The following is a 27,198-nucleotide window of genomic DNA, read 5'->3' as shown; positions in this document are numbered from 1 at the left end:
TTTTAAAAAAATTTGTTTTATTTATTTTTGGCCGCAATGGATCTTTGGTGCGGTGCATGGGCTTATCATTGCGGTGGCTTCTCTTGTTGCGGAGCACAGGATCTAGGCACTTGGGCTTCAGTAGTTGTGGCACGCGGGCTCAGCAGTTGTGGCTCACAGGCTCTAGAGCGCAGGCTCAGTAGTTGTGGCACAGGGGCTTAGTTGCTCCGTGGCATGTGGGATCTTCCCGGACCAGGGGTGAAACCCGTGTCTCCTGCATTGGCAGGGGGATTCTTAAGCACTGTGCCACCAGGGAAGCACAGTACATATAAAACAAAATGCACCTCAGTAATTTTTTTATCTTTATAAATACTTTATTCTGTTTCCAGAACATTCCAGAATACTGAAATTTACATATTATTTTAAAGACAACTAATATACAGCTCACTGAAATAAAATGTACAAGAAGTCTATGAGATGTAAGGTACAGATAAGAAAACCTGAAATGTTTTAACTTAATTTGCCCTGCTAGGAGAATCAGGACTGCAGAATTGATCCTGGCCTCATGTCAGTGACTCTTCCTGTGCGCCTGTTGACTGCTCCAGAGAACATGCTGTGCTGCTGTGTTGACACCAGTGAATGACCAGGTTTTCCATCTTATCAAAGTCAAAGTGTTACTTCAATCCTAGGCTTTGGACAGAGTCCACTGTCTGTTTTCGTAAAAGAATACTTTCTTTTTATGAAGTTCTGTAATGAAATCTTACTGAGAAATTATTGAATCAGAAAGCAAATACAAGGCATCTTTATATTACAAAGGAAATCAATGAAGACTTAAGAAGATAACCATCTAATGCTTTAAGAAATCCCCAGTTCCGACACTTGGAGCAACGTAATTCCCACATTATGTTTTTCTATAAAAGACCTCTTCCTGCTTGTTTCCAGACTTCTTTCACTCCTTTAATGCTTTCTTTTTTCACACATTTCCAGTATTCTTGTATACTGAGCTGTTGCGGCACCTGTTAACCAAAAATGAAAACTAAGGGTCACGGTCTGCGAGTTAAACCCGGTTCACACGTGCTTGTCACTGCACAGTCCCACATTCCTCCAGAAAGGACTGGAGGTGATGACGCTGTGAAGGTGACTGCAGCAGACTGTAAACTAAAGGTAAAGGATGAGAAGTGAATGTGAGTAGGGAGTATCCCAGGGTACCGAGAGAATGGAGGCTCTTCCCCAACAAGGTAACAAAGACTTCGTGTGGCTTTCTTTCATATGTTGGTTTTAAAATGTAATTATTTCATAATGTTTTTGGTTTTCTGGTGAACTTCAGTTAGCTATGTGGAACAAAAATTATAAGCCTAAAACTCTGACCTAGCCTTGGCTAAAATTAAAAAGAAAGAAACCATAAGTCACAATATACTTGATGAGAAGCCTTAAGAAGAAACAGTGGGTTGGCCAAAGAGTTCGTCTGGGGAAACACAAATGAACTCTTCGGCGAACCCAATGATACAGTGATATATAATATAATGTAATTCTCACAAGTACTGTGTGGCCATGATTCCTCTCAGTTAAAGGAGAAGCAAAGGTTAGAAACATCTGGCTCCTGGTGGTCATATGCACAGCATGGCTGGAAATCCACCAAGTGGAAGCAAAAGTCGATTTCAGATTTTATTTATGTCCTTTTCCTATCATTGATTTGAAGCTCTTCTCTTTAATATGTTTTTGAGAAACGGCAAAGAGGCTGCTGGATGTGTTAAACTGTTAACTGGAAAGGCTGGTTTAATTTCCAGGAATGTGATCGTTAACTATGAGGTGCTGGATAAGCACAAGCTAGTGGAAATCATATTTGTTCATTTTCCGTAAATAATGTTTGCAGCAGGAAAACGAATGTGCTCTTCTAAGTTGTAATTGAACAGCTCTGTTTACATGAACCCACCGCAGTCTCTCTCCTGTTCTCCCGCCTGCCTTTCTTCTGCACTCATTACCTACTTATCATCTCCTGGAACCTTGTTTTCAACCTGCGGATGGCTTTCATGAGTGTCTCTAGCAGATTCTAATCTAAACAAAATTTTGAGTTTGATTTGTCCCTCAGTTATAGACCACTATGTGAATTTGAGTGAATAATGATAAGAGCTAACATCTACTTCAAGTGTCTCAGCCACTACATTAAATATTTTATGCTTAACTCTCATAATAATTCTTTCTGGTAGATTTCGTTTCTCACTGTTACAGATGAGGAATCTGAGGCTCAGAAAAATTAAGTGTCTTTGCAAGATTTGGCAGTTAGTATGTGATAGGGCTGGGGTTTGAGTCTAGGTGTCTAACTACAAAGCCCAAAGTAAAATTCCAGGCTATGACTTCTGAGTAGTGCTTCCTGATTCAGACTATTTTTAAAAAAAGCAAAGAAAAACGGTGGATCCCATCTGTAGGAGATACTTCAGTGTTGTAACTATAGCTTATGATCTCTTTAAAAATGATGAAAACTCCATTTAAGACTGTACATTTGCTCAAATTCTAGGTTTACTTCCATTCATTTAACTACATATAAACATGTAACTATTTAAAAACTCAAAATCTGTTACCCATAAACCTCGATGCATCCTGTTTTTTAACACCCCAAGAAACTCTTCATGACTGAGACACTCATCACCATCCAAATCAAAGATCTTGAAGACGGTGTCCAAGATATTGTCGGAGAGTTCTTGTCCCGTTGCTACCTTCACAGCTCTCTTAAACTCCGCTAAAAGGAGAAAATATAAAAACTCATCAACAATGTAAAATAGTCTAAGTCTAAATGTTTATTATTTGAGAAGTAAAAACAACTCTATATATTTATCACTTGGGAAGTAAAACAAGAACAAAAATGTGTTCAAATAATAAACTTGGCTGAGAAATGTCAGCACGCTATTTTAATGTAATCAGTGTTTTGAACACAGATATTTAAATATTTTCTTCTACTTCTCAGGGGAAAGGTAAAGTAAAAGCAAAAAAGTAATTGTTAATAAACTGTTGTAAATCTGGAATAACCACATTGAATTCATTGAAAGGCCAATCAACTGTTTTTTCTGGTAAGTGGTCCCTCGATTGGTATCAACCAGGTGAAGAACAGAGTGATACTGTTTACAGATGAGAAAAATTAAGTGATTCATATAACTTACCTAGTCTGACAGGGCGATGAGCTAAACTGAACATCTGCATGGCAATAGCGAAGTCTTCCAAGTGGGTCGCAAAATGACAAAATGACTTGAACTCATCCAAACTAATGCTCTAATAAAATAACAAAGTGAGTTTTTATTACAATCTTGTAAACACATTAAATGATTTTATGAATACAACTGTGAGTCCTCTTTTCTGTCATAAAGCTGGTGCACTTACATCTTTCTAAGCAAGTCTATTAAAAAATCTGAGATGCAGAATAACAATAGAACTATAGATTCCAGAGATTAGGAGGAACCCCAAGAGGTTACGTGCAGGGCCCCTGGGTGTGCCCGTGCAGACTGAGCACTGTGTGAGCGTGAGTGCACGGCTGGGGGCCCCGGGGCTGTGAGAGTGGGGCTGGGGGCGTGTGTTACAGCCCCGCTGTATCTCCTCAAAGGTCCTACGTGGGGCTTCCCTGGTGGCGAAGTGGTTGAGAGTCCGCCTGCCGATGCAGGGGACACGGGTTCGTGCCCCGGTCCAGGAAGATCCCACATGCCGCAGAGCGGCTGGGCCCGCGAGCCATGGCCACTGAGCCTGCACGTCTGGAGCCTGTGCTCAGCAACGGGAGAGGCCACAACAGTGAGAGGCCTGCGTACAAAAAAAAAAAAAAAAAAAAAAAAAAAAAGATTTCATTGCTGGAATGTGACTCACTCCTTTCTTTTCCTGCCTCTGAGGCTGGCGTTTCTAGCAGATGGGGGAGCTCCAAAGGGGCGGAGCCTCGGAGAGTGTGGGTCCCCCAGCAACTGCGTGGGCAGGGTCTCCCACCAGCCCACAAGGGATGTGCAGCATGACTGAGAAGGAAGCTCTCCCGTGTCAGCCTTGGGCTTCCAGGGCTAACGTGAAAGTGCAGCAAACCTAGGCTGTTCAGACTGTACAACATCACATTTACAGACTGATTTAAGGGACAACTGCTATGTCTATAATAGTAAGACATTCTAGTCAATACCAGGGGGTGTCTCTACAGTGAGATAAGTTTTCTTTTCTATCCATCAAGGCTTTAAAGTTTTTTCTATATATTTCTTGTTAAATTTATTTCTAATTGTTATATATCTCTATTGCAATTATAAATGAGATCTTCATTATATTTTATTATCTTTTTCCTCATTATAGAGATAGATTTTAAAAAATTATATAAAAACACATGCCCACTAAGAGGTAAAATGAGGTCTGGGTTTAAAAAAAATAATTTATTTATTTTTGGCTGTGTTGGGTCTTCCTCGCTGCACGCGGGCTTTCTCTAGTTGTGGTGAGCGGGGGCTACTCTTCAATGCAGTGCGTGGGCTTCTCATTGCGGTGGCTTCTCTTGTTGCAGAGTGCAGACTCTAGGCACGCGGGCTCAGTAGTTGTAGCTCGCGGGCTCTAGAGCGCAGGCTCAGTAGTTGTGGTGCACGGGCTTAGTTACTCTGCGGCATGTGGGATCTTCCCAGACCAGGGCTCGAACCCATGTGCCCTGTACTGGCAGGCGGATTCTTAACCACTGTGCCACCAGGGAAGTCCTGAGGTCTGGGTTTTAATTTGGGGTAGTGGGGCACATAATGAGGGAATTTAAAAAACAAAAAACCCCCCAAAAAACCACATGCCCATTTGAAAAAAAAAGTGTTTTGGAACAATAAAGTAAAAAATTACTCAAAATCTTACCACTGTCCATTAACCATTATTAACAATCATCATTTCATGCGTCACACAATTATATAATAGACAGTAGGTTAGTCTTCATTAATTTGGAAGTTACTTTATTGAATTATATAAACATGTCTAACTTACTGTTTCATTTTCAACATGAGCGTAATAAAAAGGCACACCAACCTCTCCTGCGGACAGCTTCTCTCTCACATTTTTCCAATAAATGTCTTTATTTTCAGTGTTGGTGAAAAAAAGGAGCCATTCTGCGAAGTCTTCTTTTCTCATGAAACTCAAACCTTTAGAGAACTGAAGGAACTCCATTTCTTGGACCTCCGTCTGTAAGTTTTCCATAAATCTAAATGTTAAAATATGAGATGGATGTCAGTAACTCATGGCTTCGCCTTAGTGCTATAAATGGACTGCAGGCGCCTTAAGCAGCACCTCTATGAGTTTGCATACGTTGCAGATCCCCTTACGTACCTTCCACGTGTTAAAAGATCTGTACTACATGTCATGTCACAATTTAACAGAAATATACATGGGGAGCAAAATATGTTCTCGTTCAATGGGAGAAGAACTGTCACTGTTAAAAATTTACTTGCTTTAGAGCCTGCATTTATTCCGTAGACCTTAAAAGTATGACAGGGAAGTTTGATTTCAGGCTTCTACCTATGTGATAGGTAAGAGTCGGTTTCCTACAACATTTTCTGAATGTACTGGATACATGAATTTATTTATCAATGCCGTGTGTCTTTGGGTCAAAGCAGAATTTTATCTAAAATTTGAAGCATTTCAAGTTTGGGCTGATCAACTAACTCTTTTAGTGATACGCTTTGTCCTCCGTTTTACTGAGTTTTACTGTGCTGGGTGCTGTGATTGTGGGATCTTCCCAGACCAGGGCTCGAACCCATGTCCCCTGCATTGGCAGGGAGACTTTCAACCACTGCGCCACCAGGGAAGCCCTCAACTGATTCTTATAAGGACTGTTAAAAGGGTGTTTTACTTGCAAATGAGTGTACAGTGATAAGGGAAGTAGAAAATATGGTATAAAAACGTTACTAACTGTTCCTTTCCTTTTTCTTTTTCTTTGGGCTCTACCTGAGGCTGAAATATTATAAACTTAATTGTTGTTAAACTATCCATTGTCTGGTTTAAGCTCTTTCATCTTAACTAATTATACTACTTCTGAAGAACATTAAATATGCTTAATGATAAAATCTTGTCTCAAATTATACGTCTTGTCAAGACATGAAAGTTTGGGACACGATACTGGACATAAATATCTGAATTGAAGAATTTACAGTACAAAAGGCCACCAAATGCATCCTGAACAAATTAAATAGTTTATAAATTAGTGTCTTAATTGGAAGACAGTGTCATAATTGGAAACAACGGGAGAAATCTGTTTTGCTTATCTGGGTTTTTTAGGCCACAGCGTCTTGTAGAGTATTTACTACTAATCTGCAAGTTTACCAATCAAGGCCATTCTTCCCGAGAGCCGATCGCGGAATATATTTACCAGCACAGCACGGCTTACAGACATCTCTGAATTTATAAAAGCTCTTCATGAATTTAGAACATCCTCAACTAATAATTGGTATTTCAGAATAAAAAAAAAACATCCCAGTCCTAGAAAGTACATCTGCATCAATATGCTCCTAATTTTTCCTGATGAGAAAACTTGAGACCAATTTTCTTCCCTTTCCAACCACTTCCCTATCTTCAGTCACAAAGTTATTTTAAGTTTTAACTATTTATTGGAATAAAAAATGAGGTCAAACATACCACACAGGAAATAAACACAGGGGTTATTTCTGGTCACTAGTTTTAGGGCTAACCACTGAATTTAGAGGAAGAGAAAAAGAAATGCAGAAGACAAGTCCCCAGTAAAGTAAGACGACAGGGAGGAAGAGACGGGAAAAACAAACAAGACAAACAGGCACTGGCACAGAGCGGGTAAACACCATCGCCAGCTGCCTGCGGAGTCTGAGCTTCAGTATTTTTTCCCCTGAACTATATATATGCTGATAAAGAACTGAATTTTCACAGTTAAATTACCTGTTGATTTCATAACAATGAATAGACACCAAAATTCCAGGAGATAGAACTTAAATTATACTTTAGCTTTTACTGAAATGGCTAAGTGGTATTTCAGCTGGAGAATCTGACTAGTTGTAGAAGTAAAAAAAAAAAACCCCAAACAAGCCACCAATTTATCCACATGCTCCCTCAGTCACTGGTACGTTTCTCTTGACACCTGATGGCATCTACTAAGTCCGTCTGTCCCTCTGGTCACCTGGGGGGACTACTTCCTTGAAAGCCCACCCAGTGCCCCCAACCACCTAGCAAGCAACTGCAGGACCACCTCTTTCAGAAACTCTGTGACTGCTCAAAACTTAAGACAAACTGTGTCTGAATTTCACCTCTCCAATTTCTAGTTACATGATCTACTATAATAGTTATACCTGCGTCACATATAAGCTTGTGAACAGCCTCACTGAGTGGGTCTCATCATCACCATCTCACTGGTGAAGGAACAGACCCGACACTCAGGTCCAATCGCTTGTCAAATCAAATCACACTTAGCAAACTGTCAAGTTCCGCACTGGAACCCAGGTTTGTCTAAATCATAAATATGTGTTTTTTTTCCAAAGTATAATATTGTTTCTCTAAATGAGAAAACTAGTTATCTCTAGGTAAATACCATAATTAGCTACCACAACACTAACTCTGTGTCACCTTCCCTGCCTTTCCTTGAGACTTACAAGCTGTACTTTACAAAACAATATCCTTTATCAGACAAGCTGTAAAGAGGATGCTAAGACAAAGGTCAGAAGAGAAAAGCAAACATCTTTTTATAAGGAAGGATTATATGTTATACTCCCATAAAAACAAAACTATAAGCTCCACATAACACATACTGAAAGAACTTCTTGTGCAATTTCAATGAGTAATTTGGCCACTATAATGATGACCGGTTAAAAATTATATATATAACGTTATATTATATATACATAATATAATATATGGAAGCTATTTTCTGTTACTTTACGACTTACGCAAAATGTTAAAGACGTGTTATGATTACCGAATTCTAGCCCAGTGCACCTGTAACGTTCATTTCAGGGGTGGCCTCCTCCATCTAAGAGCCAAGTCCCTGAAAAACTGCATTTTTTGTTAATCGGATTCTTTGTTAATTGGATCTTTTTTTAAATTGTGTAATGGTAGTACAAATTTCACAGGACCCATTAATTACAGAAACTTTAAGAAAAAGTTTAAAGTAAGAATTCTAAATGAAATTATTCCCTTTAAGGAAAATTAAAGTTAGAAGCAACTTTGAACAATCACTAAGCCCTACAATTTTATCTCCTAAACGTGTCTTGAAAACTCCCAGTCCAAAGTCTTTATCGCCACCCCACTGGTTCAGGGCTCCTGTCATTCCTCATCTGCAGTAGCCCAGCGGGCTCATGTCGCGTCGGATCCCCCTTGTCGTTGCCCACCATCTTGCCAGAGTGACGCCCATCTGACCAGGCACCAAGCGCGGGACGCCTGCGGGGCCTCCCTTACGGCGTAACTCAAGCTGGACCTTCTGGTGCGTGAGCCCTCACACAGGAAGCATACGTCTCCCGGGCCTCCACCTTCACCTCTGCCCACCCCTCATGCCTGTTTATTTCTCTACCATGCCTGCCCTCTCTGATTCCTGGACAAGCCATATGTTCTCCCGCGTGTCCTTCCTCGTGCTGTTCTCCGTCCCTCCCTCCCCGACCATTTCTCCCCGGCTAATTCCTGCTCACCTGTCAAGATCGGCGTAGGGCTATTTCCTCCAGAAAGCTTCCTGATCACCCACTCCAGAAGTGATCTGCGCTGCCCCAAACCCTATCCACCTGTGATAGCACTGACTGAATGCGTTTAAATGTTCTCTGCACGTTTACTAGATGGTTCCCAGGAGGGACCAGCCCTGCGTCTGAGGCACAGCCCGGCACAGAGCAGCACGTGGAATACACTCCGTCAGTCTTTAGTTAGCTGCACTGAGTTGACAAGAGGCGTCTCCTTCCTCCCAAATCGGCGCTTTTCCACCATTCTGAGCTGCTTTCTGGTATCTGTTCTAAGACTCTGGTTAGTGGGGAGGCCCGCGAGCACAGGGTCTGGTTCCGCATGGAGTTGTGCTTGCCGGGGAGGAGGTGAACAGGACACGACACTGCGGTGCTTACGATGCCACAGACTGTAAGTGCGATTCCCTCCCTGCAGATGAAGACGTGAGTGCAGCAAGGTCCGCAAGCTGGACTGGACCACAGACACGCCCACCACGTACCAACGCATCAACCGGCCTGTGCTGTCCACAGCTGCTTTCACGCTGTGGCGGCTGAGCTGCGCAGCCAGGACAGAGGCCGTACTCACTGCCTGGCCTTTTACAAAGAAGGGCTGCCGAGCCCTGGGCTGGGGGCGGGGACGGCGGGAGCAGAGCTGGGCTGTCCCAGCTGTGCCGTCTCAGCAGAGCCGGCCCCAGCTCCTGCCAACCATCAGCAGACGGCAACAGCAGGGGCCCGTCCAGTCTAGAAGGCCCGATTCTGGCCCCCGCTGGAGAAGCACCCAGCTGACCCAAAGACTCATGGCAATAACGAACGGTCACTGTTTTAAGTTGGGCTGGTTTGTTGTGAATTAAGAACTAACTGATACGAGGGGCATCTCCCTCTTCTAGCTGCAAACAGTAAGTTACTAATTATTGTAGTCTGTAAAATGAATACTACTTGTCATAATAGGTTAGAGGTATTTTTGAGCATAGTAACTTCAGTGTACATTTCACAGGTTTTGCTCTCAGAGATACTGTATCTGGTTTTATGGCCTGCAGTTCTGGGACATAAATAAATTGTATTCAGTTGTTTCTTTACCTCTTACCTATAAAATTTCCCTAAATGAACAGAAATATTTGCATTTACCTTCGAAATTCTTTATAGTGAAGTTTTCTTTCTCCTCTTTTTCCAAAGAAACGTATCTGAAGGGTTGTGTTAATTTCAGGTTCTTTCACTGTCGGTTCCTGTAAAAAAAAGATACAATAATTTCAAGTAATTATATAACCAAGAACAAAAAATGGATCCTGTAGCCTGGAATTCTTAGGACAATACCCACAAAAGATTCTTGTAACAACAACAAGAGGGCGAGAACAGATGTAGCCATTCTGTCTGTTATTCTGCATGACACTATTCTCTATCATGGCTCAAGCAGGAGGAAAACAACAGGGCTAAAACACTCAAAGGACCCAAGGTGGACTTCAGCAGTGAACGACATTTTGGATCAGGCCAAAAAGAGAGCTTAGAATAGTGGGATGAGTTATTTTCAAATGTGACCCTTAGGCATTTTCTAATAAAGCAGGACTGAGAGAATTAAAGCAGAGAAGTCTTGGACCTTTTGCTGAATGCTAGAAATGAAGCACTAGCTTTTCCTAGTTATAAAGTTACCGGCTGAGGATTCCATTCAAGGCTACGAGAGAAGCAGATTCATAGACTCTTCCTCCTTCAAATCTCCAATAAAATAAACAAAAATAATAACAAAACAGAGCAGCTAAAAAGATTATCAGCAGCAACTAAACAACAAATGGGGGTACAAACTTAAACCAAATAATCTGAAAAAGAGCATCTGCAGAAAGAAATTCAGGCACTGGATGGTCCAGCCTGCTCCCCAATCCTGCCCCCACTTCCCAGATACAGCAGCAGGTGGGGTGACTGTCACATGGTGAGAACTCATGAAAGCCTGGGTGTAGTGGGCGAGAAGGTGGCTGGGTCCAGTGAAGCTCCGAGACAGCGTGTGGGCTCAGGCAGAGGGCAGGCCGGCTTCCGGACTTAGAAGCTTCTGGGCACTGTTCAACTGAAGGATGATCGGGAGCCCAGAGAGGGGAATGCGCCTTGGAGGCGGAGTGGGCTGTGGTCCAGGGCCTTTACGGCAGCAGGAGAGTGAGCACAGTTCAGTCCTCCAGCAAGGGCTGCAGGGCAGGGCGTCAAAATGCGACCACCTGCAGCTCAGAACCAGAGCTGGCCCGGGGAGGCAGCAACAGACCTGAAAAGAGCCTGAGGTGGGACGGGGGCCCAGCCTCCCAGCCCGTGAGCAGGGCTGCGTCTGCAAGCGGACACCCTGCTCAGTCTCTGCTCAACACCGGCCGTGCGGACATGGGGACAGCTCCCGGGCGGCCAGGCAGAGACGAGCGCAGCCTCAGGTTCTGGAGGGGACAGACTGCAGAGACTCAGCGCAGGCAAGTCACCCACACATCCAGCAACCAGCCGGCCACGGCCCTGGGGCCGCAGGGGGCTCGCCCACACCTCACCGCCCCTGCCAAGGGGTCGGCTCATGGGGAGGAAGCGGTGGTCCCAGTGGGGCTGACTGACACAGAGCCTTCCACAGTACTGACTCTTAAACACTTGACTTTGTGTCTAATGATTTTATAAAATAGCCACTATAAATACAAATGTGGATTTTAACTGGACTTCCACACAAGTGTGGGCAGGAAGTCATGCCTGGAGTTTTTTCTTAATTCCCATATAAATGCTCAGGAGATATACTAAAACACAAAACCGTATGTATTCTCGTTAAGGTTAGAATATGATCAGGATGTCTACCAAGAACACTATTACTAAACATTTTTGGGGGTAATTTTGTCCAATACATAAAGGAATAAACTAAGATTAATATTATTTAGAAATAATTTTATACTTAGAACAACCAGGAAAATCAACAGAAAAAATAAGAAAATTCAGTAAGATAGACTGGTACAGAAACATTAAAAATTAAATGAATTTCCTGCTTAACAGCAATAATTTTTCCTTTGAGGGTAAAGAGTCTATTTATAATAGTAAAAAAGTTAATGAAATATCCCTAGGGATGCCCTTAAGAAACAAATTTCAGATGAATGAAAAAATTATATGTAAGAAAATAAAACCACAACTAAATCAGAGGATAATATAGGTTAGTATTTAACAACTGATTTTGATGTGGGGAAGGCATTTTAAAGAATGAAAGTAACTGAATAAATAAAAAGACAGCTAAACATGACTACATTAAAAATAAAAACATCTATAACCAAAACATCATAAACAAAAACAAATCTGAAAAATATTTCAATAATTTAGACAGACACTAGGTTAATATTCTCAAGTATATGAAGAAAAACCCTAAAGAAATTCCCAAAGAACAGAAACAGAAAATTTGGGTGTGAGGGAGACACAAGAGGGAGTGGATATGGGGATATATGTATACGTATAGCTAATTCACTTTGTTATACAGCAGAAACTAACACACCATTGTAAAGCAATTATACTCCAATAAAGATGTTAAAAAAAAAAAGAAACAGAAAATTTATAAAGTAAGGAACATGAATGGTGTACATAACTATCTTAAAAAACAACCTGCGATACCTTTTCCCCGGTCACACTGACACAGATTAAGAAACAAAACAAAAACGATACCAACTCTGGAGAGACTGCCGGCAGGCCTGTAAACTGTTACAACCTTTGAGGAAGGCAGCCTGACAATATGGGTCAAAGCCTTACAAGTAGTCATGTCTTCACCCAACAACCTGACTCTTGGAACTCCGTCTTAAATTTACTCATGTAGCTATTTACTGCATCGTACAGCAAAGATTTGGAAACAGACTTAATGACCAAGAACGGGTCAATGGTTAAAAGTGCTATATCTGGGGCTTCCCTGGTGGCGCAGTGGTTAAGAATCCACCTGCCAATGCAGGGGACACGGGTTCGAGCCCTGGTCCAGGAAGATCCCACATGCTGCGGAGCAAGTAAGCCTGTGCCCACAACTGCTGAGCCTGCCCTCTAGAGCCCGTGAGCCACAACTGCTGAGCCCACATGCCACAATTACTGAAGCCCACGCACCTAGAGCCTGTGCTCTGCAACAAGGGAAGTCGCTGCAATGAGAAGCCCGTGCACGGCAATGAAGAGTAGTCCCCGCTCGCCGCAACTAGAGAAAGCCCGCGCAGCAACGAAGACCCAGCACAGCCAAAAATAAATAAATAAAATAAATCTATTAAAAAAAAGTTTAAAAAAAGTGTTATATCCATAAGATTAGGTATTTGTTCATTCATTAAAAAATATTTACAGAGTATATAGGGTATGACTGGTGCTTTACCAGGCTATGTAGATACAACTTGTGTAGTAAGGAATTAACCTTACCCAGATGTCTGGCCTTTGCCCTGGGCTGCTAGGAGGTAGTCCCTAAGAGAAGGTGTCTTTGTTTACCTGGGGGCCTTGGGCCACAACAGGAGTCCAACAATGAGATTTGGGGTGGAGGCTTTGGGCCATAGGGTATCAGCTTGACCTCCAGAAGGGCTAGAGTCTGAGGTCAGCCACGAGGACAGCCAACCAGGTTTCCATGGCTAACCCCAACAGTCTCTGGATACCAAAGCCCTGGCTGGCACTACTCCATGTGTGCTGTCACAGTCACTGCTGGGAAAGTCAGTGCTTTCCACACTCCCCTGGGAGAAGACGACCAGAACCTCTGGATTCTGCCTACGGGTCTCTCCCCTTGGCTGATTTTAACCTGCACCCTCTCACTGTAATAAACCGTAGCCACGGACCTAACAACTTTCAGGGAGTACTATGAGTCCTTCCAATGAATTATCAGACCCAAGGTGATACTGGGGGCCCCCTGAGCCTCCAGCTGGCATCAGAGGTAAGGGTGGTCGCGTGGCCTGCTCCCTAACCTCACACGACCTCAGAAAGAATGAGGATGCGCACGCTCCAGAAGACACAGACGATTAAACGATTACCCTAAGGAGCGGCAGGTGGTGTGGCAGGACTCGCAGGGAGCTGAGGACACAGAGGAGGTGCACACCCGGGAGGCGGGGCACCATTAGAGGGCCCGGACAGACGTGAAACAAGTCCAGCATAGCGCTGCTCAAAGGGAATGAAATATAAAAAAATTGTGATTTTAATAATTTGCAAAATTTGAAGCAGACATGCTCTAAAAGATGAAATGATTTGGAAATTTAAGAAAATCTCACAGAAAGCAAATTGTGGAATTACAACTGATTAAAAGATTATCAATGGAAAATTTAAGGATATACATTGCTGGTGGGAATGAAAGTTGGTTCATTTTCTACAGAAGATATTTGCCAATATTTATCAAAGTTTATCAACAACCTTAGAAATGTTCATACCTTTTGACCCAGCAAGTGAATTTCTGGGAAGTTACCCCTTGGATATATTCACATATATATAAAGTGTTATGATTACAGGATTATTAACTGCATTATTTGCAATATCAAAAGACTGGATACATGTTAAATATCTTTCAAATGGGGAATGGTTACATCAACTGGTACATCCATCCATACAGTGAAGTACTACGGAGCCATTAAAAAGAATGAGATAGATATTCGGATATGGTAAGAAAAAATGGGAGGGTATGGAACAGTGTATAGTATGCTACTGCCTGTATAAAAATGGTAAGAAGAACACATGGAAATGTTTAGTTGCTTATTTATATACATGCTTATATACACATGAAATATCTCTGGAAGAATACCCAGGACCTGGGTCATGGGGAGGAAAGTTCTGCCCTGCATACATCCTCTTGTGAGTCTTTTGAGGTCTGGATCATGTGAATGTAGAAAATCTATTTAAAATATTTAGAAAAATTAAGTTACTGTTAATTTCCCCAACTATTTGGGAATACTTATTTGAGCAAACAGAATAGAGAAGCTATTGTAAATAACATCTGCTTGGAAATATTTAGTTTATTTGCACATACCTGGCATTCTGTTTCATTAGTTACTCTTGTCTTCGAGTCATCCTGTTTACTTATGATCTTCTGCAGCTAGAAAGAATGCAAACGTGAATTTAGATGCGTGTCTCCTGGAGTTTAAAAAACCACCTAAAAGACAGATGCTAAGTTTTTATTATAAAATGTTTACTAGTTATTTGTTAAATATTAAATTATTTTTGCATTGTAACTCCTAACATTAGTTTTTACCCCTTAGATCATATAAGAATCAAAGGAGAAAACAGATATGCAAGTAGTAACATTATTATGAGTTGGATCATTTGTTCTCCTAAGAAAGCTGGCTTACTTTATGTGTGTATCTATCCATCTATCTATCTAAAATATATACACACACACACATATATATATTCTAAAGGCATCACTGTATAAAAACTTCATGATTACCCTCATTCTTCAAGAGAATTTTTATTCCCTTCTTTTTTTTTCTCTATCTCTTCTCTTCTTTTTCTATCTCTGGTGCTTTATGACCACATTTCAAGTACCTAGCTCTTAAAAAGTTATTCGTATCATATAAATGCTCTTCCTTTTTCTCCTTATGCATTTACAAAGCATTAAAATAATTTAAAGGCCTACATTTCTACTAATTATAAACTGTCAATAGTACCTTCAAAAAAAACCCAAAAAAACAAAAAAAAACAGTACCTTCAGACTGAGTATATTAAAAAACCTACCTACCTTTCAGAGTCATTTGTACCAATCCTCACATGGAAAGCAAATTAAAAAAAAAGTTTTTAAAAAAAATTAAATGTAGACAAAATCTCAAACTATGGATTCAAATCAATTAGGAGACAAACCTTCACCCATTTTTTCTAGGCTACTTCTTTCTTAATAGTCTGAAAACTGCTGCCACTAAATTCCAAATTAACGAAGTAGTTGCTTCTGTTTTATTGTTTTAGGCATATGGTTTATCTCTAGTTCTCTCAAGCCCTCAAACTTTTCAACATTCTCCCACCCCCACTTATTCTAGGGAATGAAATTGAAAAGCTTTCATTTGTTTTATCATTTTTAAATTGACCATCAACCTACTGCCAAGTTCAATACCCAAACACTTCTTGCTTTGCTTTCCACACCTCCTCTTAAAATTTTTAATAATAGAAATTTCAGACATAGCAAAGAGACTCCTATAATAACCCACCATATATACACTATTCAGCTTCCACAGTTCACAGTATCCTGCCATTCTTGGTCCAGCTATACTTCTACCTACTCCCGGTTCCCTTCTCAATTATTATTATTTATATCTCTTCTGGAAAAATTTTTATCCACTGAAACGTACACATCTTAGCCATACAGTTTTAACCTGAGTAACCAATCGTCTGCCACAGAGCAGAACATTTCCTTTCCTCAGAACGCTTCTTGTGTCAATTCCCAGGCAACGCATTCTAGCTGCATCCCCACAGAGGCAGAATCAAATTAGTTTCACTTAGTTTACAAATTCAAATAAATGGTATCAAGGAGTACATGTTCCTTTGCGTCTCTTTTCACTCAGTATAATGATTTTGTGATTTATCCATGTTGTTTGCATATCAGTAGTTTGTCCTCACTTATTGCTGAGCTGTATCCCATTTGTATAAATACACCAATATTTATCCATTCACTCATGATAGATGTTTGCATTGCTGTCTCCAGTTTTTGGCTACTGCGAATCAAGCTGCCATAAACTTTCCGTTTTCCCAGCTTTACTGAGGTATACTTAATATACAGAACATTGCACACAATAATGTATACGTTTTGATGAATTTGTACCTAGGCATACACCCATGACACATCACCACAATCGAGGTAATAAACATATCAATCACCTCTGTTTTTGTTTGTTTGGTTTTTTTTTTGGTGGTACGAACACTTAGCATGGCACCCAACCTCTTAACGGAGTTTCAAGTGCAGGGCACCATATTGCTGACTACACCCACTATGTTGTACAGCACAGCTCCGCCATCAACTTCCCTGTTTTTGACATGTTTTAATATTTCTCTTGAATAAATACCCAGGAGGGGAACAGTTAGGTCTGTGCAACTTTACAAGAAACCGCCAAACCCTTTTCCAAAGTGAATTCTCGTTCCTTCACATCCTCACCATTTGGTGTGATCAGTCTTTTTAATCTCAGCCATTCTGTTGGAAGTACTGTTCTACTTCACTGTGGTTTTAACTTGCATTTCCCTGAAAACTCACGTGGAGCACTTTTTCAAGTGCTATCTCCCATTTGTACATTTTCTCTCGTGAAGTTTCTGTTGTAGTCTTTTGCGTACTTAAAAAAATTTTTTTAAACTATTAAGTTGTAAGCATTTGTTATATATTCTGGATACAAGCCTTTTGTTAGATATGTTTGGAAAATATTTTCTCTTATCCTACAATTTGCCTATTCGTTTTCTTAATAAACAGAAGTTATTAATTTTGATGATGACTACTTTATCAGTTTTTTCTTTTATGGTTACTGCTTTTAGTGCCCTAAGCAACTCTGCCTACCCTAGATTCTGAAGATATTCTCTTATATTTTTTCCCAGAAGCTTAGTGGTTTTAGTTTTTATGTTTAGATATATAATACATCTCAAATACATTTTTTTTCAAATACATTTTTGTATGTGGTGTGAGGCAGAGGTTATGACTAATCTTTTTCATATATACATCCTATCCGTTTGTTCTAGTGTCATTTGTTGAAAAGACTTTTCCCATTAACTGATTTGGTGTCTTTAATGAAAATTAAGTGACCATGTAAGCGTGGACTCTTTACTATCCTCCACTATCTACTTGTCCATCCTGTGGGCAATATCACAGTGTCACTGTTACTATAGCTTTGTAGTGTCTTAAAGTCAGGTAGTGTGAGTCAACCAGATTTGTTCTTGTTTCTCAAGATTGATTTGAGTATTTTAGGTCCTTTGCTTTTATTTATTTATTTATTTGGGCCACGCCTCGTGGCTTGCTGGATCTCAGTTCCCCAACCAGGGGTCTTAGGCTCCCTGCAGTGGAAGTGCAGAGTCCTAACCACTGGACCGCCAGGGAATTCCCAGGTCCTCTGCTTTTTTCTTTCTTTTTTTTTTCTTTTATAAATTTATTTATTTATTTGGCTGCGTTGGGTCTTCCTTGCTGCACGTGGGCTTTCTCTAGTTGTGGCGAGCGGGGGCTACTCTTAGTTGCAGTGTGCAGGCTTCTCCTTGCAGGGGCTTCTCTTTGTTGCGGAGCTCGTGGCTTGCTGGATCTCAGTTCCCCAACCAGGGGTCTTAGGCTCCCTGCAGTGGAAGTGCAGAGTCCTAACCACTGGACCGCCAGGGAATTCCCAGGTCCTCTGCTTTTTTCTTTCTTTTTTTTTTCTTTTATAAATTTATTTATTTATTTGGCTGCGTTGGGTCTTCCTTGCTGCCCGTGGGCTTTCTCTAGTTGTGGCGAGCGGGGGCTACTCTTAGTTGCAGTGTGCAGGCTTCTCCTTGCAGGGGCTTCTCTTTGTTGCGGAGCACAGGGTCTAGGCACGTGGGCTGCAGTAGTTGTGGCACGTGGGCTGCAGTAGTTGTGGCACGTGGGCTCAGTAGTTGTGGCTTGTGAGCTCTAGAGCGCAGGCTCAGTAGTTGCGGTGCACGGGCTTAGTTGCTCTGCAGCATGTGGGATCTTCCTGGACCTGGGCTCGAACCCTTGTCCCCTGCATTGGCAGGTGGATTCTTAACATTGCACCACCAGGCAAGTCCCAGGTCCTCTGCTTTTAAATATACACTTTAGGGACTTCCCTGGTGGCGCAGTGGTTAAAAATCTGCCTGCCAATGCAGGGGACATGAGTTCGAGCCCTGGTCTGGGAAGATCCCACATGTCGCGGAGCAGCTAAGCCCATATGCCACAACTACTGAAGCCTGCACGCCTAGAGCCCGTGCTCCGCAAAAGAGAAGCCACTGCAAGAAGCCCGCGCACTGCAACGAAGAGTAGCCCCCGCTCGCCTCGACTACCCAATGCAGCCAAAAATAAATTAACAAACATTTTAAAATCGGCTTGTCAACTTCTATAAAAAAAGACTGCTGGGATTTTGCTTGGCAAAGTTTAATCTCTAGACCAATTTGGGAAGAACTAAATCTTCTAATCCATTAACATGGTATATTCCTCCATTTACTGAGGCCTCCTTGAATTTCTACCAGCGATGTCTGAAGTTTTTGGTGTATGTTTTTTGTTAAATTTATTTCTACTTATTTTATACCATCCAAAAAGAACTGATCTTAATTTCATTTTCCAAATGTTTGCTACTAATTATATGGAAATACAATAGGTTTTTCCATACTGATCTTCTATGCTTTGATTTTGTTGTTGGTTCCTTAGTCATATTATCTGTGAATAAAGTCAAATATACTTCTTCCTTTCTATTTTTATCTCTCTATTTTCTTTTCCTGTGTTGCTGTTATCTTTAGAATCTCCAGTAAACTGTTAAACAGCAGAGGTAAGAAAACACATCCTTTGCCTTGTTCCTGATTAAGGGGAAAGCATTCAGTATTTTGTGTTGTAGCATGACATTAAAAAAATTTTTTTTGTAAATGCCCTTTATCAGTTTGAAGAAGTTCTCTCCTATTCCTACTCTGAGTTTTACACAAAAATACTTATTTTGTTAGATGCTCTGTCTGCATGTTCTGATATGATCATGTTGGTTTCTCCTTTATTCTGTTAATATGATCGACTGCACTGACTGATTTTCAACCATGAAATGAATTTTGTATTCCTTGGATAAATCTCACTTGGTTGTGATGTATTATTTTATATGGTGCTTGATGTGTTTTGTTCTATCTGGTTAAGTATTTTCATACCTCTGTTCATGAGGAAAGTTGGTCTATAATTTACTTCTCCTGTTAGGTTTTTGCCAAGTTTTAGTTATCAGGGATATGTTGGTCTCATAACATGAGGGAAATGTTCCTTTTTCTTGTATTTTCTGAAAGAAACTATGCAAACTGGGCACAGTTTGACAGATTTCACCAGTGAAACCATCTGAGCCTGGACATTTCTTTGTGGGAAAGTTTTTGATAACAAACCCAATCCTTTGATACAGGACTATTTAGATTTCTACCCCACCTCTTGTTTTGGTAAGTTTTCCTTTTTTTTTTTGCGGTACGTGGGCCTCTCACTGTTGTGGCCTCTCCCATTGCGGAGCACAGGCTCCGGACGCGCAGGCTAAGCGGCCATGGCTCACGGGCCTAGCCGCTCCATGGCACGTGGGATCTTCCCGGTCTGGGGCATGAACCTGTGTCCCCTGCATCGGTAGGCAGACTCTCAGCCACTGCGCCACCAAGGAAGCCCTGAGTTTTGCTTTTTTAAGGCACTTGTCCAGTCATCTGAGTTATCAGGTTAATAGTCACATATGAATCAGTTGTTCACAATATTCCATTTTTATCCTTCTGATACCTCTAGGATCTCTGGTGATTTCTCTCTTTTCATTGCTAATACTGGTAATATGGATCTCCTTTTGTTGTTTGTTTTTGATAGATCAAGTACTGAAAATTAGTCAAAATTTATCATATAATTAAAAAAACAATAGATGTTAGTCATAAAATGATAAATTTTATAGAAAATTCGAAACATCTTTTTTATTATAAGACACTTAATAATGTTATAATAACCTTCACATAGTTATGATAAATAGTTAAAAACAAACAAACGAAACAAACAAGCACATAGGATTAGTTGACTGAAATACGAATTTCTTAGGAGGCTTGTTACAGTACTGGCTTATTCCAATTTAGTGTAATTTAGAACAAGGGTCTCTCCTAAAGTCTACCCATGTGGGTTTAGTGCCACATAAAGCTTGTCCTGTCAGAGTCGTATCTAGAACATTCTGGTCTGGACTCAGGGAGCGTGTTACCCAGGTTGGTGCATGTTGAAATTACAGGGCTGTATATTTAGTTCTATAATAGCCCCATTAGAAACTACTTTGTATCCAGGTATCCTCTTAGGCCAAAAGGTCTCTCTGGTCTACCAAGATGCTTTCTAAGATGGCTTGTGCATGATGCTGATTCATGACAGCAGCGGACTAAGTGCCTCTCCTGCAACCATTCTAAGTGCTGGGATATAGTGGTTACGGAAAGATAACATCCTTGCTGTTGTTAACTTACATTCTAATGGGCCAGAGGTAACAAACAAGTGAACAAATAAATAAGAGAATTTCAGATGGGGGAAAGGGCATTCTAGGTGGAGGTAAGAGCAAAGTCTGGCAGAAACAGGGGTGCTTTCTTAGAGAAACAAAAAAAGGTAAAGCTTTTACACATAAGTGGTAAAAGAAGCAGGAAGACACATTCAAATACAAATTCTGAATGTCTAAAAAACTACCAACAAATTGACTGACTTTATACTGATCCATACTTTCAATTTCAGGCTGAAAATGAAGAAAGTACATAGGGTCAATCTAACTGATTTTTGCTTCCAGGATGGATCATACTATTAAATTCTGGAATAAGAACACTGTTCCAAAATCAAGAAGGATAAACTCTACTGAAGGCCTTTATATTTAATAATAACTCTAGCAGGTGTATTTAGCATGATAAAATTATAACCTGACTGCATTAAGAGCAGTCCTTCCTACCAGTATGGAAACAACGTGAAACCAGAGGACCACCTAAGGAGAAATTTATACTAGTAAACAGACTTGTCAGTCTATCTATTTATTGTTTAAAGAAGTTGCACTGAAACCCTGGCACTCATCCCAATAAGCAGATGTACTATCCATCAAGGTAAAAATTAAATGGACTTACTATTACTGGCTTTGATCATTGCTGGCACTGTGTGTTATTATCTGACAGAGAATGGCTTATACGCTTAGTTCCTATTTTACTTGTTCTTGGGAGAAAGAAGTAAGCGATACACTTACCAACACAGATTGTAGATCTGGATATTAATAAGACAGGAATGTACCACAAAACACAAAAGTAATAAACTAAGGCAATTTGTATTTTAGGACATCTTTACAAGACTTTATATTAATACATTTCTTCATTACTTTTGCATCTGCTGTTCAAATCACGTTGTTATATCTATGTTTTGGGTATTAAAGTAACTCTCATTACTTTTCTAGCAACAAATAAAATGCACAGGGAAACATTCAGATAAGCTGAAAAAAAGAACAAACCCACAAAACCCTGCCTTTTAAATATGCTTTTCTGATCTGAAAAGAACTGTTTGGTGCTTTCAATAAACTTTCAGGGCTTCCCTGGTGGCGCAGTGGTTGAGAGTCCGCCTGCCGATGCAGAGGACGCGGGTTCGTGCCCTGGTCCGGGAAGGTCCCACATGCCCCGGAGCGGCTGGGCCCATGAGCCATGGCCGCTGAGCCTGCACGTCCAGAGCCTGTGCTCCGCAACAGGAGAGGCCACACAGTGAGAGGCCTGCGTACCACAAAAACAAAAACAAAAAACTTTCAAATAGAAGATGCTACAAACTTAGGTGTCCTAACACAAGGACCATGGAAATGAAATAATTATTTAAATAATTAATGTAAGCATAGTTTTTTCTCCTCTATGCTGTTATTTTCTTCTTTATTAAAAATTTTTTTATTTATTTATTTTTGGCTGTGTTGGGTCTTCGTTGCTGTGCACAGGCTTTCTCTAGTTGCGGCGAGCGGGGGCTACTCTTCGTTGCAGTGCGCGGCCTTTCTCAGCCCGGTCCTCCTCTGAATTCTCCCACATGCGAGGCAGGGTAACACTGAACAAAGAGCGAGCTCCAGAGCTGGACAGACCTAGAATCAAACCCTGCGCTGCACAACAGTTTCCTCATCTGTAAGGCGGTGACTTCTCTTGTTGTGGAGCACAGCCTCTAGGCGTGCGGGCCCAGTAGTTGTGGCTCGCGGGCTCTAGAGTGCAGGCTCAGTAGTTGTGACGCACGGGCTTAGTGGCTCCGCAGCATGTGGGAACTTCCCAGACCAGGGATCGAACCCGTGTCCCCTGCATTGGCGGGCAGATTCTCAACCACTGCGCCACCAGGGAAGTCCCCTATGCTGTTATTTTAAATCGACAAACTGCATCATGCTCATGGGTTATCAAGTTTAGTGTTTTATTCCTAAGATCAGCACAAAGAACCCTTTATAGGCTTAGAAGGTTGAGCTTTATAAACTTAAAACTTAAAAAAAAAAAATCAGTGATGTATCCTAACATTCTTTTTCTTGTTTCCTTAATTCATGGATTGGTCATCTAAGAATTTCCCAAACATTTAAGGAAAAAACTGTAGTATTTAGAAAGTGTTCTGTAAATTCAGAGTGTTCAACTATTACGTTAAAACAAGTACTTGAAAAGCTTTTGAGGCAGGTTTGCTCAACAGCTGCAGGAGCAGAGGCTGCCCACACAGAAAGGAGACTGCTGGGTGGCCCTGAGTCTCCCCGAGAAGAGGACTGAAGAAGGAAAGGGGACGAGGACGTTCAGTGTCGGTCGGGGCCACCACGTGACCGCGCTGCAGAGCACCTGAGCTTTGGCGCCGCATATGTGACAGTGAGGTCACCAGGGGCCCCACTGTGTCCACTTCATGACGCTACCTCAGCTTTCCCGTTCTGGGGGGGTGGACAGTGGGGACAGCGCTTCTAAAACCTGGCCTCCTCTTGTGACTCCCAGGAAGGAACAGAGCAGAAAGTTCACCCAGGGCTGAGGGGTTACTGTTTGCGTGAACTTACACCCTTACCTAGCCCAGCCTTTCATGATTCTTAACCTCTACTTGAATAATAACGACCATCTCAAGCACATCCTTCTCCCGGACCTGAGGCAGCCTGAGGTGCTGGAATGTGAGGGGCTCCGTGACTTATGACACTGGTATTTCAGGTCCTACTTGTGCAGACAGACACATTTTCACCCTCAAGCTAACCTCAAACCAGTTTCCTTCCTTAATCATCAGACATCCCAGAAGAGCAATTTTTCTCTGCTGCCACCAACTCTGCATTTCCCATTCACGTCTTCTGTTCCACAGCCTCGGTCCCCAGTGACCTGAAAGTTTAAGGGGCTCCCGCGGCCTCTGTGGCACCTGAGGACGCCTCAAGGAGATGGATGCTGCGTGCTCTGCCTCGAGCCCACCGCCCGCACTCTGCCGTGCTTCTCCTTCTCTACCTGCTCCTCCTTTCAGCCCCTGGCTTCTCACCCTCAGCTTGGTCCCTTAAGCGAACCTGTTCTCTAGACTCTGGCTTACCCACCTCACTCTACATTCTCCGCTCTGAGGTCACACACGCTCAGGACTTAACGGTCACCTCTTCCAGGATGCTTCCTAGTCCCAGCCCCACTCGGGGTCTGCAGACAGCTGCCTGCATGGATGTCCTACTAGTTTAGCAGGCTCACATTCCCAAGCTCAGAGTTAAGGCCTTTCTCAGCCCGGTCCTCCTCTGAATTCTCCCACATGCGAGGCAGGGTAACACTGAAGAAAGAGCGAGCTCCAGAGCTGGACAGACTTAGAATCAAACCATGCGCTGCACAACAGTTTCCTCATCTGTAAGGTGGGGACACTACTACTGATTTTGTAGGCTGCTGTAAAGATCTAATAATATAGCACAGACGTCATAACCGATCCTCCAGAGAATGAGTCCTCTGTGCCCTTTGATCAGTTAGCACTATCATGACTCCTAGTCAGAAAAAGCAGTGACCACCGTTGATTTCTTCCTCATGCTGGAGGCCGGGCCCCACAGAGCCTGCACGCAGCACCTCTTGCGGGATTTCCCACTTCTCACTCCCAGCTGAAAACTGGACGATGACAACAGCCTATGGGCCTCCTGGCCTCCAGGCTCTCCACTTCCGGTTGGTCTTCACACTGCGGCCAGAGATGAATCTGGAACACTGACGAGCCGGCTGGTCTCCCCGACAGAGTGCAATCCACGTCCTACGTGTCTGCGCACACTTCAGCTGCACAGCTTCAACCACAGTGTCAGACAGCGGCCTACAGGTATTATTCCCCAAGGGAACACTAACGACGGTCACTTAATCACTGTTTGTGCCAAACACAGCAATGTTATTTCTGCTTTCCTTCACCTGAATGGAACTGATTTCAAAGATAAACTTATGATGACTGTCTAGTATTTCCCTTCTTTCGTGCTTTTCGAGTATTTTTAACCCAAGGTCCTGAGTAAGAGCTATGTATGATATCTGGAAATTCTTGGTTCTTTCCATTTTGTCTGTTTACAAGTACCTTCAACTTCTTGGTGGAATGCCAGGCTGCTTTCATAAAGCAGTTGGTAACTGGTTAACAGTGATAAACTTTACCCACGCTGCTTCTTTGGAAACAAACAGATTTGGTAATGTTTGTTCACAATGACCTAATGAAACGCATTTTTGTTTTCAAATCCATATCTCTTACATATGACATATTTTGAATACATGAAACATTCAAAAGATTCTTTAAGCAGTTAAATGGTATGGTTTTCTCTATAGATTTTCTATTACATTAAAAAATTTATTATTCTTTATTTTATTTATTTATTTTTGACTGCACTGGGTCTTTGTAGCTGCGTGTGGGCTTTCTCTAGTTGCGGCGAGCGGGGGCTACTCTTTGTTGCGGTGCGCGGGCTTCTCGTTGCGGTGGCTTCTCTTGTTGCAGAGCACGGGCTCTAGGCGCCGGGCTTCAGTAGTTGTGGCTCACGGGCTCTAGAGTGCCAGCTTAGTAGTTGTGGCACACGGGCTTAGTTGCTCCGCGGCATGTGGGATCTTCCAGGACCAGGGCTCGAATCCGTGTCCCCTGCATTGGCAAGCGGATTCTTAACCACTGCGCCACCAGGGAAGCCCCTCTATTACTTTTAACTTCTCCCACTTTGAGAAAACGAATTCCACAAGATCACGACCTGTTTCTCTGAACAGTACAGTGAAACCTCACGCATCTAGAGAAACACTTCAGGCAACTCCAATCCTTGGGAATCCTCCAGCTTTCTTACCTAAGCTGAAAACCCAGAAGTAAGAAAAACCTTTTCAGCATTTGAGACAACTGTCATAAAGAGCATGTAATAAAATATACTAAGAAGTTTCTGAAAATCTCTAGCCTTGTGTGTTCTAAAGCAGTGCTGACCAACAGTAATATAACGGAGCCACACGGTGCTTTTAAATTTTTTAGTAGGGCATTAAAAAAAGTAAAAGGACAAACCTATAGCACGGTGCTTAGCACGTATTAACTACTTAGACAAACACTGATGAATTAATGAGCACTCACATAAATGACTAACTTATGACCTTTAAAAAAAGCCTTTGAGATATGAAACAAATGGAACTCTCTTACATTGCTGGTGGGGATGCAAAATGGAACACAGATTTCGGAAAACAAAACTGGCAACTTCTTACTTTATACTTAGCATATGACCCAGAAACTCCACCCCCACATATTTAGTCAAAGAAAACATATGTTCACCCAAGACCTGTGTATGAACATTCACAGCAGCTTTATTTATAACAGCCCCAACCTGAAAACAACCAAAATGTTCATCAAGTGACTAGATAAACAGATCACATCCACACAATACTACCCATCAGCAACAAAAAGGAGCAAACTACTGACAAATGCGACACACAGATGAATCTGAGTCAAACAAAGAGTACATATCCATACTTTCTGATTCCATTTCTACGAAACTCCAGGAAAGGAACACATCGATGCTGGAAGAAAGCAGACCACTGGCTGGTCTCCTGGGGCCAGGAGAGGGGAGGAACTGAGCGTAAGGATACAGGAGGACTTTGTGGAGTGTGGCAATGTTTTAGATCTTGACTGGGCTGGTGGTGACATGAGCAAGTGGACTCTTTGAACAGGTACATCTGATTGTATATAAAGGATCCCCCATATCCCTTTGATAAGGATCCATCCACAGGTGTTGCAAATTTAATTACTAAAATATTTGGTTTTATATGTAGGAAACTATCTCAAAGATTAGAAACAAACAATATAGCAAAAAAGGTCTTCAGTAGGGAATACATTTATAAATCAGTGGGATCCTACAAAAATTAGGTTTATAAATATTTAACATCTTTAGAAGTTATCTGGAAGAGGGTGTATAGTGTATAAATCTAAGCATAAAGTAAATGACAAGAACACATATGTGAGTGGGCAGTAAAGCAGCAGGTGAAATTCTCAATGTTGCAGCTTGAAGTGTAGCAGAAACCATTTACTGCAGCCAGTGTCGGTAGTTGTTCAATTATTCTAAAGAGTTTGTTAGGTGGCGCAGTGGTTAAGAATCCACCAGCCAATGCAGGGGACACGGGTTCGAGTCCTGGTACGGGAAGATCCCACATGCCGCGGAGCAGCTAGGCCCGTGAGCCACAACTACTGAGCCCACGTGCCACAACTACTAAGCCCGTGCGCCTAGAGCCTGTGCTCTGCAACAAGAGAAGCCACTGCAATGACAAGTATGCGCGCCGCAATGAAGAGTAGCCCCCGCTCGCCGCAACTAGAGAAAGCCTGCGTGCAGCAACGAAGACCCAACGCGGCCAAAAAAAAAAAAAAAAGTCTGTTAATCTGGGGAGTCATTTGAAAAAATAGATACCTACATAACAAACATTTAAATTAACTTAAAGAAGTAACATCCATTTTAGAACCAAAGCCTTTTTTCTTTGGAGTGAAGCCACTGATTGAAATCACTGGTTATTTTTCTCTCACGGGGCATGTGGGATCTTCCTGGACCGGGGCACGAACCCGTGTCCCCTGCATTGGCAGGCGGACTCTCAA

The 27,198-nt window shown here is 41.9% G+C and overlaps 1 protein-coding gene across 1 annotated transcript in view; it reads right to left on the bottom strand.

Moving 5' to 3' along the window:
* Positions 1-337: 337 nt before the first annotated feature.
* The window catches only part of MICU2 (mitochondrial calcium uptake 2), a 62,286-nt gene continuing 35,425 nt past the window's right edge, over positions 338-27,198 (bottom strand). Inside the window, exons 6-11 of the mRNA XM_024752318.1 lie at positions 14,551-14,616; positions 9,735-9,832; positions 4,981-5,152; positions 3,135-3,243; positions 2,559-2,716; positions 338-995 (exon numbers count right to left, since the gene is read on the bottom strand). Coding sequence (XP_024608086.1) covers positions 891-995; positions 2,559-2,716; positions 3,135-3,243; positions 4,981-5,152; positions 9,735-9,832; positions 14,551-14,616 — 708 coding nt within the window. The 3' untranslated portion in view covers positions 338-890. The remainder of the gene's footprint in view (positions 996-2,558; positions 2,717-3,134; positions 3,244-4,980; positions 5,153-9,734; positions 9,833-14,550; positions 14,617-27,198) is intronic.

The sequence above is a fragment of the Neophocaena asiaeorientalis genome, unplaced genomic scaffold (genome assembly GCF_003031525.2).
Source record: "Neophocaena asiaeorientalis asiaeorientalis breed wild unplaced genomic scaffold, Neophocaena_asiaeorientalis_V1.1 scaffold443, whole genome shotgun sequence".
Taxonomy (NCBI): domain Eukaryota; kingdom Metazoa; phylum Chordata; class Mammalia; order Artiodactyla; family Phocoenidae; genus Neophocaena; species Neophocaena asiaeorientalis.
Note: the sequence above shows the minus strand (reverse complement) of the source record. Positions and strands in the feature narration are given on the sequence as shown.